At 42.7% G+C, this 14604-nt stretch overlaps 1 protein-coding gene across 3 annotated transcripts in view; it reads right to left on the reverse strand.

Moving 5' to 3' along the window:
- Window positions 1-14604, reverse strand: part of LOC139155364 (histone-lysine N-methyltransferase SETD5-like) — a 94728-nt gene that overhangs the window by 23415 nt on the left and 56709 nt on the right. For all 3 annotated transcript variants that reach the window (XM_070730497.1, XM_070730496.1, XM_070730498.1), the window contains 10 exons: window positions 12488-12526; window positions 11196-11438; window positions 9865-10013; window positions 9008-9125; window positions 8435-8544; window positions 7557-7797; window positions 7218-7292; window positions 5274-5540; window positions 4356-4676; window positions 832-1074 (listed from right to left, as the gene is read on the reverse strand). In XM_070730497.1, coding sequence (XP_070586598.1) covers window positions 832-1074; window positions 4356-4676; window positions 5274-5540; window positions 7218-7292; window positions 7557-7797; window positions 8435-8544; window positions 9008-9125; window positions 9865-10013; window positions 11196-11438; window positions 12488-12526 — 1806 coding nt within the window. The remainder of the gene's footprint in view (window positions 1-831; window positions 1075-4355; window positions 4677-5273; window positions 5541-7217; window positions 7293-7556; window positions 7798-8434; window positions 8545-9007; window positions 9126-9864; window positions 10014-11195; window positions 11439-12487; window positions 12527-14604) is intronic.

Below are 14604 nucleotides of genomic sequence, written 5' to 3' on the forward strand. Positions count from 1 at the left end.
GTAAATATGTTGGATGTTGCAATACAGAAGCTAACAATGTAAGTTTATGACTGTACCTTTAAGAGTCATTTGCTGGTTGGCCATAAGAGGGCACCAACAATGTTCCTCTTGGGGGAGTTATACTAGAGAGATTTATATTTGCTGTGTGTATATTTTGCTGTATGCGTTAACCTGGTTTGTAAACCATTATTAGGATTATATGTATATGATATTGGACTGTGTAACTATTATTATTTGCCTATTTGTATATAATAATATTGTTGCATTTTGTACTGTCTGATTTATTGACTGATTAACTCACATTGCTACATTAACTCTACTTAAAGTTTCTTGAAGGTTTATTATATTACCTAGACATTCTAACAAGTATAAACCCAGGAGTGGGAGGGAGGGCCCTCTTTCAAGCGGCAGAACAGGAAAAACCTTCAAAAAAGTAAAAAAAATCCCCCACACAAAATGGCAGCGCCCACAGACCGGCATTGACCAATCCAGTTCAGTGACATCATCAGTGGGTTTGGGTGCTGATCCAAACCAGGAGGAACTTACCACTCCTCGGTGGACCAACGGTGGTGGCAGGGAGGGGAGAAGGGATAGTTTTGTGTGTGTGTGTGTGTGTGTGTGTGTGTGTGTGACTTTCATATATACCGCTTCATGTGTATGTACGCACACACAAACACACACAAACTCACCCTTCACTTTTGCAGTCTGATTCAAAATGGGCTGTGGCCTGACGCTGGACCCCAGATCCGTGTTATAAAGCTTTCTTCTACTATGTTGTGTGTGTGAAATGTGTCAAGGTATTAAAAGTGTAGACACAGTGGAAAAATATACCTTTTTACAAGAGCTGTAATTCCCATCCAGCTGAAATGGCTGCCTTCGCCTTTCTGGGTTGAACGGAGAGCCAAAACGGATATAATGTTTAGGGGTGGTACAAATGAGTGGGGAGTGAACAAGGCCTGGCAACATGTTCAGGGTGGTAGCCAGAACAGTTGGGTCAGTGGTGATACGTAAAGGGCACTCAATGGGACACTCCTGCTTCTCTGCTTTGTCATTCAGCCACTCTGTAACCAGGTACTAGAAACAGAAACAAGACGTATTTTACTATATAAAGTTAACAAGAATGTACAAACATTAGTGGGATAATGAAGATAGGCAGAAATGTTGTGGTGTCAGCGGGGGATTGGAATCTGACTTTTTCAAAATGTATTTATTTCTTTTGTTCATTCCTGCCTGTCGGCGACTACTTCAGCTTCAACCACAACAACACAAGAGCACACAACAGATTTAAACTTAATATTAACCGCTCCAAACTTAACTGTAAAAAATATGACTTCAGTAACCGAGTTGTCGAAGCGTGGAACTCATTACCGGACTCCATAGTGTCATCCCCAAACCCCCAACACTTTACCCTTAGATTATCTACGGTTGACCTATCCAGATTCCTAAGAGGTCAGTAAGGGGCGAGTACAAGTGCACTAGAGTGCCTTCCGTCCCCTGTCCTATTGCTCTCCTATATCTCCTATACCTTTCTTCTATTCCTATATCTCTTCTATTCTTTCATTGATATGTTCTATTACTGTATCTTCTTTTCTATTATTTCTTAGATATATTTTACTATGAGTATCTCCTCTATAACCTTCATCATGTATTTTACTATGCGTATATAGATATATACCCACTAAAACCCTCATTGTTTATTGGACAAAATAAATAAATAAATAAATAAATAAATAAAATGTACAGGCTGCCATCTCACTCTGAAAATGACTGTGAGGCTTGCAGCTGTAATCATAAATATATAAAAATAAGATGTAGATATTAAGTTTGGAACTTTGCCTAAAATTGGCTTCATCGTTACTTCCCCCATCGACTTCACTAGTTGATCTTTTACTAAAAATTCTGACTTACAGGGATCTCTCAGAACCACAATGTTTTACTTCTTTCAGTCAAATTCCCATTTTGAAGCAAAACCAACTCAATATCTTTAAAAAATGACACCAAGATATAATTAAATGCCATATTGATCGATTAATGCATTTCAATGTAATTTAATTTTGTATTCAAATGTAATATTTACTTATGCAGCTGATTCATTATGGTGAAATAATTCTCATAATGGATTTAATTCAAAATATAACATTTATGCAAAAAGATTTTATATTCATATTAATATGCCAGTTCCTAGGTCTTCCAGAAGCCTTCCAGATCTCACACAATAAGGATAACCTGATACATTTCCCCTCATATTGAATTTTATGTGTGTTACAGTACAGTGATCCCTCCATTATCGCGAGGGTTCCGTTCCAGGACCCCTCGCGATAATCGATTTTTCGCGATGTAGGGTTCTGGAAGTAAAAACACCATCTGCGCATGCGCGCCCTTTTTTTCCATGGCCGCGCATGCGCAGATGGTGGGGTTTGCGTGTGGGCGGCGGGGAAGACCCAGGGAAGGATCCTTCGGCCGCCCAGCAGCTGATCTGCTCGGTAGCGCAGCAGCAGCGAGGAGCCGAAGATCGGGGTTTCCCAGCCGCCCACACAAAGGGGAAACCCCGATCTTCGGCTCCTCGCTGCTGCTGCGCTACCGAGCAGATCAGCTGCTGGGAGGCCGAAGGAACCTTCCCTGGGTCTTCCCCGCCGCCTCGGCTCCTCGCTGATGCCCGCCCGCCGTTTGCCGCTCGCTGATGCCTGCCCGCCGTTTGCCGCTCGCCCGTTCACCCGCCCGCCCGCCGTTTGCCGCTCGCCCGTTCACCCGCCCGCCATTTGCCGCTCGCCCGTTCACCCGCCCACCCGCCGTTTGCCGCTCGCCCGTTCACCCGCCCGCCCGCCGTTTGCCGCTCGCCCGTTCACCCACCCACCCGCTGTTTGCCGCTCGCCCGTTCACCCGCCGCTCGAGAGCAAGAGGAAGGAAGAGAGTGACGTCATCGTGGGAAAAATCGCGATATAGCGTTTCGCGAACATCGAGATCGCGAACATCGAGGGATCACTGTATTTTTAATATCACTGTGTGGATTCTATAATCCTGGAGGCTGCATATTTAAAGTTATTTTAGACATCACATGCATCATATTTAAAAAGATATTACACTAACTATAACTAAAATATAAAGTGATGAATTAAAATCTGATTATGAAAATATCCTTTTTGATGTTTGAATTAAAAAAAAACCTGTCATTTTTCCTTGGCTTCAATAAATCAAGTATAAGATTTCATTAGAGCACTTGCTTCCCAGTTCAATAATTCTTGAGTTGGCATCACTTAAGACTATTCAGAGTCTTGGATCAGCTTTTACCATTCATGCTTTATTTCATTCAACATTGCCTTTCATAATTCTGTGGGAAACTGCTGATTTCTGTGGGGCAGTGCCAAAAAAAATAAATCTTGTGGGGGGGAAAAGTACACCAATGGCATCTTTTTTTTTACATTTTGTAAAGTTCAACTTTAACACACTCTTTGAATTAACACATTGAGAGTATTGGTGATCCCAGAGCAGTTGCAACAAATTTAGATGCAAAATTTTTTGTTGCAACTGCTCTGGGATCACCGATACTCTCAATGTGTTAATTCAGCTGAACGTTGCTAACCTTTTTGGTTTTCTAATTAAGACTGCCGACTAGTTATAAAAATCAGTGGAGGAAGACTGCATCAAATCAAGAAATATCCTATAAAGCCCTTCATGGCATCGGACCAGAATATTTCCGGGACCGCCTTCTGCTGCACGAATCCCAGTGACCGATTAGGTCCCACAGTGGGCCTTCTCAGGGTCCCGTTAACTAAACAATGTTGGTTGGCGGGTCCCAGGGGAAGAGCCTTCTCTGTGGCGGCCCCGACTCTCTGGAACCAACTCCCCCCGGAGATTAGAACTGCCCCCACCCTCCTTGCCTTTCGTAAACTCCTCAAAACCCACCTCTGTCGTCAGGCATGGGGGAACTGAGATATCTCCCCCGGGCCTATACAATGTATGTATGGTATGTTTGTACGTATGTTTGCTTAGTAATGGGGGTTTTAAAATATTTTAAATTGTAAATTATTAGATTTGTTATGAACTGTTATATTCTGTTGTGAGCCGCCCCGAGTCTATGGAGAGGGGCGGCCTACAAATCTAATAAATAATAATAATAATAATAATAATAATAATAATAATAATAATAATAATAATCCAAACTTTACATTTTGATTTCTGTACTCCCCCCCCCCCCCAAATTCTGGTTTAGATTTAACAAACATTAGTAAACATAAAAGCAAACAAGCAAACTAAAGCAACACGCCACATTATAGGAGCTACATGAAGCAAAATTATCTTCTTGCTGTTGCAAGGGGAGATGCCTTCACCCCATCCTTTTCCCATTCTGCATTTACCTTTTTCGTTTTAGGGTATTTGGGTGCTGCCCGGTTGGCCTGGGATCCTGCAGCCGCTGTCACCACTGGATCAGAGTTCACCACCTGTGGTCTCCCCTCTCCTGGGCCTTCTACCCTGCTCACTTCCGCTGCTGTGCTGGTACCACTTCCTTCCTCTGGAGCAGCTTGAGAAAGTTCATTCTGCTGGGCACTGGCAGCTTGTTTTTGCCTTCTTAGTCTCTGGGCTGAGGTGCTCCGATAACGCGAGAAGCGGCTTTTGGGCCTGGGCCGCGGTGTTTTTGGTGGTGCCGGTTTAGGGACTGGTTTATCTATACTCGTCTCCTGCAATGTAAACAACTATTGAAGGCAAGGAATTCTCAAGTTTACGCTGTACGTTTTGGTACTCTGTACTCCTCAAAGAGCTGGCTATACAGGTTTACAGTATGAAGGCAGCGTCTTGGACTTTAGGATCTAAGCTTGGAAAAGACGTTCTAGCCCCCCCTTTTGAGGGACCAAAACCATGGAACGATGAATGAATTATACATCCCAGGAAAGTGTGCGCAACTTTTCGTTGACACTTTCCCAACCAAAATGCCCTGATTTCTAATCTTTGTAGACAGAAATTCAATTTCACAAGATGAGATAACCTTAAAAAGAAAAGAAAAGATCAACATGATAGATGAAACGGCTTCTCCAAACCTAGCATTCATTTGGCAATGGTGAATTGTCTGTGCCAGCTCGGTAACCAGCTAAGGGCTCACAGCAAACTAAGAAAATTCCCTAGCAATATTTGATGGGAAGACAGGAGACAGACCAGAAAACCGAATTATATTTTCCAAACAAGTGGCTGGGTTTTTTTTTTACTCTGTCAATGAAATCAACCCTCCAAATTCAGCAGTTTTCCAATCTGATCCTCAACAGTTCTATTGTTCTTCTTACCCCAGCCTGTGAAGATCTCCGGGTGTTCACCCCGACGCTGCTCACACAGGTTGGAGCACTTGCCACCGGTACAATTGAAGCCGAACTGTTATCTTCGCTTTCATTTGGCTCGGGTTTCGCTTCTTCTGGTTCTGGGGTCTCTGCGGTAACCACGATCTCTGCGTCTGTGCTGCTCCTGTCGGACGATGGCAGATCTCTCCTCCTCTTTCTCTTTTCCAGATTCTCAAATACATGCATGATAGCTTCCACCTTTCTGTCTTCTCGGGTCTAGCAGACAGAAGCAGAAACCAAGATTAACACAGCTCCGAGGGGAAGAAAGGGAGGAACGGGGCATAACTCAAACCACAGATTATGGAGGGATAGAGATAGAGATAAACTGTAGAAACAACACCCTAATACCCAGACTTCCTGTCAGAACAGGGACGATGACAACAGAAGATATGCACTTTTAGGTATGTACTATATTACAAAGTAATGGACAGTTAGCTTAGTTTACAGTTGTTCTGAGAGCAGGGAATACAGAATTAGTATTGTTTGAAACAATGCATATAAACAAGACACACACTTCTGAAGTAAGTGATTAATGGTTAGGGCTAGACTGGGGGTTCTAGGCCTCCCTTAACCAGGCAAGCCAGCTGAGTGATTTTAGATCTGTTATTTTTTCTCAGTCCAACCCACTGCACAATGTTGTTGTAGTAGGGGAAACAGGCGCCAGGAGCAATAGTTATATCTGCCTTTAAGTTGACTGTAAAATATAAAAGGCAGAAGTTATGGTTGGTCACATAGTCAGCCAGATGTTTGCTTATTTGTTTGTTTGTTTGTTAGATTTGTATGCCGCCCCTCTCTGCAGACTCGGGGCGGCTCACAACAGTGATAAAAACAATATATGGTAACAAATCTAATCATTTAAAATCTAAAATAACAGTTTTACATTAAAAAGTCTAAAAATAAAAACCCCAATATATAAAATACATACCCACAGTCATATCATGCACAAAACTACTTAGGGCAAGGGGGAGATGTCTCAGTTCCCCCAAGCCTGACGACAGAGGTGGGTTTTAAGGAGTTTCCGAAAGGCAAGGAGGGTGGGGGCAGTTCTAATCTCTGGGGGGAGTTGATTCCAGAGGGTCGGAGCCGCCACAGAGAAGGCCCTTCCCCTGGGTCCCGCCAGACGACATTGTTTAGTTGACAGGACCCAGGGAAGACCAACTCTGTGGGACCTAACCAGCCGCTGGGATTCGTGCAGTTTAGACTGGCTGGGTCATTTTTATCCACCTATCCAGTCCTTCCCAAGGATCTGGGATAAGTACATGTAGTTGTTGTTCAATGTTATTAAAAGTATTGTTGCAGGATGTAAACTTATTCCAAGGGAAGCTGCCTTTTGCCATTGACTTTGTAATACCGTGATGGTATTCTAGACGTTTTGGAATTACACCTAAAGCACTTATTACTATTGGTACACTTTTCTTTTTTCTTCTCTCTCTCCTTCCTTCCTTTTTCACAGTAAATCTATTTCTATGTATAACTATTTCCCCCCTTTCTCTTCTCTCCTAATGCCTTCCTGGTATTGCAACGGCTACTATGCAGACTTTATTTTTGTCTTTCTTACCAACAACTGGTAACCCTGGGGTATTGTGTGGCAGATGCTTGCTTGTTTAAATTCTACTAATCCACATCCTGATTAACAACCAAGTCTGCAGGTAGGTACTGAAGAGACTTTCAAAAACTATCCGGATCCAAAGTCTTCTGGAGTTGATTCTTCCTACACGTTGTCCTACATATTGTCTAAGTAGAGCAGAGGTACTCAATCTTTCTAATGGAATATATGGAGAAATGTAACTCAGCAACAACCTATCAGAAAATTCTAGGAAATACCTATGCCCAACGGAAGACAATAGCCATCACAAAACACTAGAATAAATTAAATATTTAAGAAATACTTGCCCGTCTGCCCTGGCCTCCCAGCTCATCGGCAGCAGTTTCATTCTCCTCCTCTGGCTTCTCTTCCTTATCTGCAGCCTAAAGAGAAACAGAAGAAAACCTCAAAAGCAGTCACAACTGTGAGTAGATATGAGGAGCCAGATTGTTGGGGCAATAGGATGACTCTATAAACAGCTCAGAGAGAGCGGTAAAGCATTGTGAAGCGGTAAATAAAACCGTACGTGTTATTGCTATGAGGATCAACGCTGAGACCTTTCAGCTTTATCCAGGAAAACCCCCCGATTCATTCCGTGATTAATTAATGACCAATTCTCACTTATCCAGAGTGATGGGGACATTTACCTCATTATCGCTCACTGCAGCCAGACCCTCAGAGACTTCCTCGTTTTGGGGATTGCTGTTCTCATCTGAGGCTGCACCCTGCTGCTCCAGTTCCTTACGCCGGGCTTTCCGGCGCCTAGTTTCTGCTCCAATCAGAGTGTCCAGAATAGGTGGAGGTAGTTGTTCCACGGGGTTCAGGCTCCGCTTTTGCACAGGACAATTCCGGTTTCCTTTGTGGCAGGCACAATCCACTTTATAATTGCTGTTCCACCACGAAAGATATAAAAGCGTTTTTAGTACCATTCTTCAAAACCTCAAGAAATTATGCTATTTATTTCTTAAAATATATATGCCGCCCACCTCACCATCACACAACTCTGGGCAGCTTATGACAAAATAAAAATGACACTATAAAAATGCTACAAGAATAAATTTGAAGGTTAAAATTATTTAGAAACATAGAAACATAGAAGATTGACGGCAGAAAAAGACCTCATGGTCCATCTACTCTGTCCTTATACTATTTCCTGTATTTTATCTTACAATGGATCTATGTTTATCCCAGGCATGTTTAAATTCAGTTACTGTGGATTTACCAACCACGTCTGCTGGAAGTTTGTTCCAAGGATCTACTACTCTTTCAGTGAAATAATATTTTCTCACGTTGCTTTTGATCTTTCCCCCAACTAACTTCAGATTGTGTTCCCTTGTTCTTGTGTTCATTTGGGCCAAATGTCTAGGAAGGAAGGGGTCCTATTGCACAACATGCTTCAAAACCCACCCACCCCTAAAAATAAATAAATAAATAGAAAGTAAAAAAGTATAAATATGTAAGGAGTAAGAAAGTAAAAATATGGAAGGAAGGGTAATAACAAGGAAACAACACCAAGACAACTTACCAGATACTATACTCATAATCAAAGGCAATGGTGACCTCTGCATCTTTGGCAATGGAAGTGACCGCATATATGCACAGGTGAATCATCCCATCTGCAATCACATGACGAACCTGCAATATAAAAGCAGCACTACTAACACACTACAGCAAGGCATTGGTCTTGCTGCAAAGGTGAACTGTAAAAACCAGCTCCTGCAAAGTGGCTGGTTATTCCTGAAAAGCAAGATTATATACACACACACACTCGCACACTGCATCTAAAACTGAAAAGGAGTGCTTTGCCATCCAATACAGAATTTTATTAATGAGAAATGCACCAGCACACATACAAATCAAAATATCACCTATTAATGACACCATAAAAGTACTAGTCCTCCTGCCTCCCCCCGCTGCAGCAATCCCATGAAACTATTTTCCTCTCTCTCTCTATAGCTCTGGCATTATAAAATTCACAGGGCATAGTCTGAGTCCTCTGCGCTTAATTGGCATGGGATTATCTCTGCTTGATTTGTAGAGCATAAACTCAAAATCACACTTGCCAAATACTCAAGGCCACATCAGCACCGCCGTTTACCTCAGCGTTTGCTGTGCAGGAACGCCTGATGAATCTGGCATCATTTCCGAAAGTGCGGGCATCCACACACATCTCGACACCATTAAATTTGGAGTAAAACAGCACAAAGGGATACGGCCTGAGGAAGGTAAAGAAGAAGGAGGGAAGGTGAAAAAAAACAAAACAACAACAGCATTTTAACCTCTTGGCAAACATCACTGGACCAGACTATCTCAGGGACCGCCTTCTGCTGCACGAATCCCAGCAACCAGTTAGGTCCCACAGAGTGGGTCTTCTCCGGGACCCGTCAACTAAACAATGTCGCTTGGCGGGACCCAGGGGAAGAGCCTACTCTGTGGCGGCCCCGACCCTCTGGAACCAACTCCCCCCAGAGATTAGAATTGCTCCCACCCTCCTTGCCTTTCGCAAGCTTCTTAAAACCCACCTCTGCCGCCAGGCATGGAGGAACTGAGATACTCTTTCCCCCTAGGCCTTTACAATTTTATGCATGGTATGTCTGTATGTATGTTGGTTTTACAATAGGGGTTTTTAACTGTTTATATTGGATTGTCATATGCTGTTTACTACTGTTGTTCGCCGCCCCAAGTCTACGGAGAGGGGCGGCATACAAATCCAATCCAATCCAATCCAATCAATCACCCACTCGGTACAAACTTCACAGACAGTACAAACTTCACAGACGACCTGGTGCACACCCGCATGGATCTGTGCATGCTCATCTGATCTTTTATTAAAGCATAAAATTCCCTATAGAAAAAAAAAACACTGGCTCACGTTATCTTCAACCAATTCAAAATCTCAGTGGGAGGGCATCGTGCTTGATTTTCAAGAAACGGCAATTACAGAAAAACGCTTACTTTTTGAAGAAATGACCATTGACCTCGAATTGCTGCCTTAGCATCACCTTCCCACGATATTCAATGATAAGGGTATCTGCAGCCAAATCTCTTGCGGCCCTCAAAAGCTTTCGGTGCTTCTGAACCCTTGTGACTCTTCCCAGCTGAAGCTGTAAGGTTGAAAAAAAGAATGGAGGACCCAAATTCATTTTAAAAAAACCCACAAGCCTACTTCTCTACTTGAAAACAACCTTATTGAATGTGTAAGGTTGAATGTGGATAATTAGGATAGGGATAAAATTATTATAGCAATCAGACTTCACAGTGCTTTACAGCCCCTCTCTAAGAGGTTTACAGAGTCAGCCTATCACTCCCAACAATCTGGGTCTTCATTTTACCTTGAGCTTGGTGAGATTTGAACTGGTGAACTACAGCCAGCAGTCAGCAGAAGCAGCTTGCAGGACTGCACTCCAACCGCTGCCCCACCAAGGCTCAAAATTATTGGTACAGTGGTACCTCAAGATACGAACCCCTCGTCTTACAAACAACTCGTGATACGAACCCGGGGTTCAGAAAATTTTTGCCTCTTCTTACGAACTTTTTTCGAGTTACGAACTGGCGTTCGGAGACTGCTGGGAAGCCGCGCGGCTGTTTTAAAAGGTGACAGCCGGGCGGCGGGGCTTCCCAGAAGCCTCCCGAACGCCGGTTCGTAACTCGAACAAAGTTCGTAAGAAGAGGCAAAATTTTTCTGAACCCCGCGTTCGGTTCGGGAGGTTGCTGGGAAGCCCCCCAGCCCGGCTGTCACCTTTTAAAACAGCCGCGCGGCTTCCCAGCTGTCTCCCGAAGCCGAACGCGGAAGTTCGGCTTTGGCGTTCGGCTTTAGGAGACAGCTGGGAAGCGGCGCGGCTGTTTTAAAAGGTCGCAGCCGGCCTGGGGGGCTTCCCAGCAACCCCCCCGAACCCCGAACCCGGGTTCGGGGGGGTGCTGGGAAGCCCCCCAGGCCGGCTGTCACCTTTTAAAACAGCCGCGCAGCTTCCCAGCAGTCGCCGAAAGCCGTTTTTTTTGCGGGGGTTTTTTTGGTTACACGGATTAATTGACTTTACATTGTTTCCTATGGGAAACAATGTTTCGTCTTACGAACCTTTCGTCTTACGAACCTCCTCCTTGCACCAATTAAGTTCGTATCATGAGGTATTACTGTATAATTAAACCTCCTTAAACTCTTTCAGGCAAGGAAAAGTGTGCATCTAAGTGCAGAAAAAGCATATTCTCAATTGCCCCCCTGTAAGAATATCACTGACTTCTCTCTCTCTCTCACACACACACACACTACTTTTGGATAGACTTCTTACCTGCATTTGGGATCCAATGACCGTGTTGTTACAGGCCAGTTCAGTCTTATTGATTGTGTCCAGCACAGCCGCCTTGCCCGCAAATTCTTTATTAGCATTTAGATGACGCTCTAGGAGATTTTGCACGTCGGCGCTGTATTGGTTTGTGAAGGCTTCTTCATACTGATCAGTCCAGAGTCTAATGCGGTTTTCCCACCCCTCTGTGGTATTCTCATCCAGGGCGTGGGCTTCTGAAGGAGAATTCTGTATCAAACCACAGAGTCAGTTCAATGGCCGAATGGTTTGGGGGCCCTATAAAAGACACTAAGGACTTTTTGAAATGGCCCTTTGCTTTAAACCAGTGATTTTCAACCTTTTTTGAGCTGCGGCACATTTTTTACATTTACAAAATCCTGGGGCACACCACCAACCAAAATGACACCCTAAGACACTCTCCTCTCTCTTTCCATCCCTGTCTCCTCCCCACCCTTGTGTGTGTGTGTATACACTCTTGAACCATTTCCAAAAACAGGTGAAGGCTGGGGGTTTTTTCTCTCTTATGCTTTGGGTGCTTTTTATCATATGCTTTAAATCAAGAGTCATTTCTCTCTCTCTTTTGTTTCTTTCTCTTTCCTCTCATTCTGTCTCAATCATTTTCTCATTTCCCTTTTTGCTCATTTCTCTCTCTCCCTTTCTCTCCTTTTTTCTCTCTCTTTCTTTCTCTCTTGCTTTCTTTCTCTCTCTCTCTTTCTTTCTTTCTCTTTTCTTTCTCTCACTCTCTTTCTCTCTCACACTCTCTTTCTCTCTCTCTTGCTTTCTCTCTCTCTCTCACTCTCTCTCTCAGCAAAAAGTTGCGAGACCAGAACCTGAGCTTCCTTCTTCGCGGCACACCTGACCATGTCTCGCGGCACACTGGTTGAAAAACACTGCTTTAAACAACAACAACAACTATAGAAACCAATCTCCTCAAATAATTAGCCTTGATCAAGCACAATTTAAAAGCTCTTCTGAAAAACCGGCAAGAGGTGAAAAACTACTAGGAAATTAAGAACTGGAAGAAAATGCTTACAAACTCATCCCCAAATATGATGAAATATCCCCAGCCATCTTTACCGCTGCCTCATTCTTTCATATCCAGCAAGCAGGATATTTTAAGTCCCTGACAATGACTTACTAAATTAATGCTAACGAATTCCATGTTACAGAGGAGCTTTTAAAGTGATGGTACTATTCATAAATCAATGGCTGACATATGTAGTCTATTTGGAATCTGGTTGCAAAGGTGTTTATTAGGTTTATGCATGGATACTCACCTTCATCCGCAAAGATTTCCGTGAACCTTCTCTAAAAGCCTGTCAAGCGCAACAAGAGAAATCACTATCAGTATTTATATCCTGGATGTCTGAGCTTCTGTTCAATAAAGGTTACATTTTCTTTAATATATAAGGGGAGGGGCCGAGAAACTACAATGCATAACACTGGAAAAGCCATCAACCTCAGTCTATTTTCATTATGCTCCTTCCACACAAAAAATCCATCTCTTCCAGGACTTCACCACCCTAGAAATATTGATGGCTCTCTTTTCATTTATGCTAATCGTCAAATATCTATCCCATTAAAAAAAACAACAATTGGACAACAATTGTATGCAGGAAGAATAGTGTACAGGTAATCCTTGAGTTATGACCACAACTAAACCCAAAATTGAGGTTCCCAAGTGAAAAATGTGTTAAGAGAGTTTTGCCCCTTTTTCACAACTTTTTTCTGCTTAAGGGAATCACTACAGTTGTTAATTGAATCTGGCTTTCACCCATCAAAATATGAATCACATGGCGGTAGGGATGCTAAAATGGTCACAAGTGTGAAAAATTGTCATAACTTTTTTTCAGTGCCACTGTTAACTTCGAACGGTCACTGAACCAACTGCTGTAAATCACCGACTACCTGCATTTCACTCCATTTTCCCTATGAAGCCTCCTTCAAGCCCTGCTATGCTACATCATTGTGGCCTTTGGATAAATGATTGAAGAACACTAGAAGCAGATGCCAAATCGTATATACAGTGTTCCCTCGATTTTCGCGGGGGATGCGTTCCGAGACTGCCCGCGAAAGTCGAATTTCCGCGAAGTAGAGATGCGGAAGTAAATACACTATTTTTGGCTATGAACAGTATCACAAGCCTTCCCTTAACACTTTAAACCCCTAAAGTGCAATTTCCCATTCCCTTAGCAACCATTTAGATCATTACTCACCATGTTTATTTATTAAAGTTTATTAAAAAATATATTTATTAAAGTCGGATGAAAGTTTGGCAATGACATATGACGTCATCGGGCGGGAAAAACCGTGGTATAGACTTTTCGAAGTTCGAACCCGCGAAAATCGAGGGAACACTGTATTCCCACCAAGGTCAACTGACGTGCGAGGCAAATTTTGTCCCATTTTACAACCTTTCTTTGCCACAGTTATTAAGTGAATCACTGCAGTTGTTAAAGTTAGTAACATGGCTGCTAAATGAATTTGGCTTCCCCGTCGATTTTGCTTGTAAGAAAATTGCAAAAGGTGACCCCATGACCATGGACCATTGTCACTGTTATAAATACGGGTCATTTAAAAGTGTCCAAATTTTGATCACGTGACCATGGGGATGGCACAATGGTCATAAGTGTCAAAAACAGTCATGACTCACTTTTTTCAGTACTGTTGTAAAAAACGGAATGGTCACTAATGAACTTTGTATCTGTATTGGGCAAAAAGCTACTGAAAGATGCTGGAGGCCGATTATTATTTTAGTGATAATGGCAAATACATACTTTCTAACTGTTCAAAAGGAGAGCAACGGTATATCATTCCTACATTTTACAGGGAAACCACATGAAGAGGCAAGATAAAATGATTGACAATATTAGAAACATAGATGTCTGACGGCAGAAAAAGACCTCATGGTCCATCTAGTCTGCCCTTATACTATTTCCTGTATTTTATCTTAGGATGGATATATGTTTATCCCAGGCATGTTTAAATTCAGTTACTGTGGATTTATCTACCACGTCTGCTGGAAGTTTGTTCCAAGGATCTACTACTCTTTCAGTAAAATAATATTTTCTCATGTTGCTTTTGATTTCCCCCCCAACTAACTTCAGATTGTGTCCCCTTGTTCTTGTGTTCACTTTCCTATTAAAAACACTTCCCTCCTGGACCTTATTTAACCCTTTAACATTGGGTGACCAGCCCTCAGGTTGTTAGCATTCAACATGCTACTGAGGAAGGGCTAAAAACCTTTTGGAATGCTAACCATTTTTTAATGTCCTGGAAACATTCAGGTTTTTGAGACATCTTGCTGTCAATGTGGCAAACCAAAAAAATAAAAAGAAAAGAAGATCTGAAGACACAAAGACAGAATTACAGTGGGAAAACAAAGCGTAAGAAG

The sequence above is a fragment of the Erythrolamprus reginae genome, unplaced genomic scaffold, assembly GCF_031021105.1.
Source record: "Erythrolamprus reginae isolate rEryReg1 unplaced genomic scaffold, rEryReg1.hap1 H_17, whole genome shotgun sequence".
Lineage (NCBI taxonomy): Eukaryota > Metazoa > Chordata > Lepidosauria > Squamata > Dipsadidae > Erythrolamprus > Erythrolamprus reginae.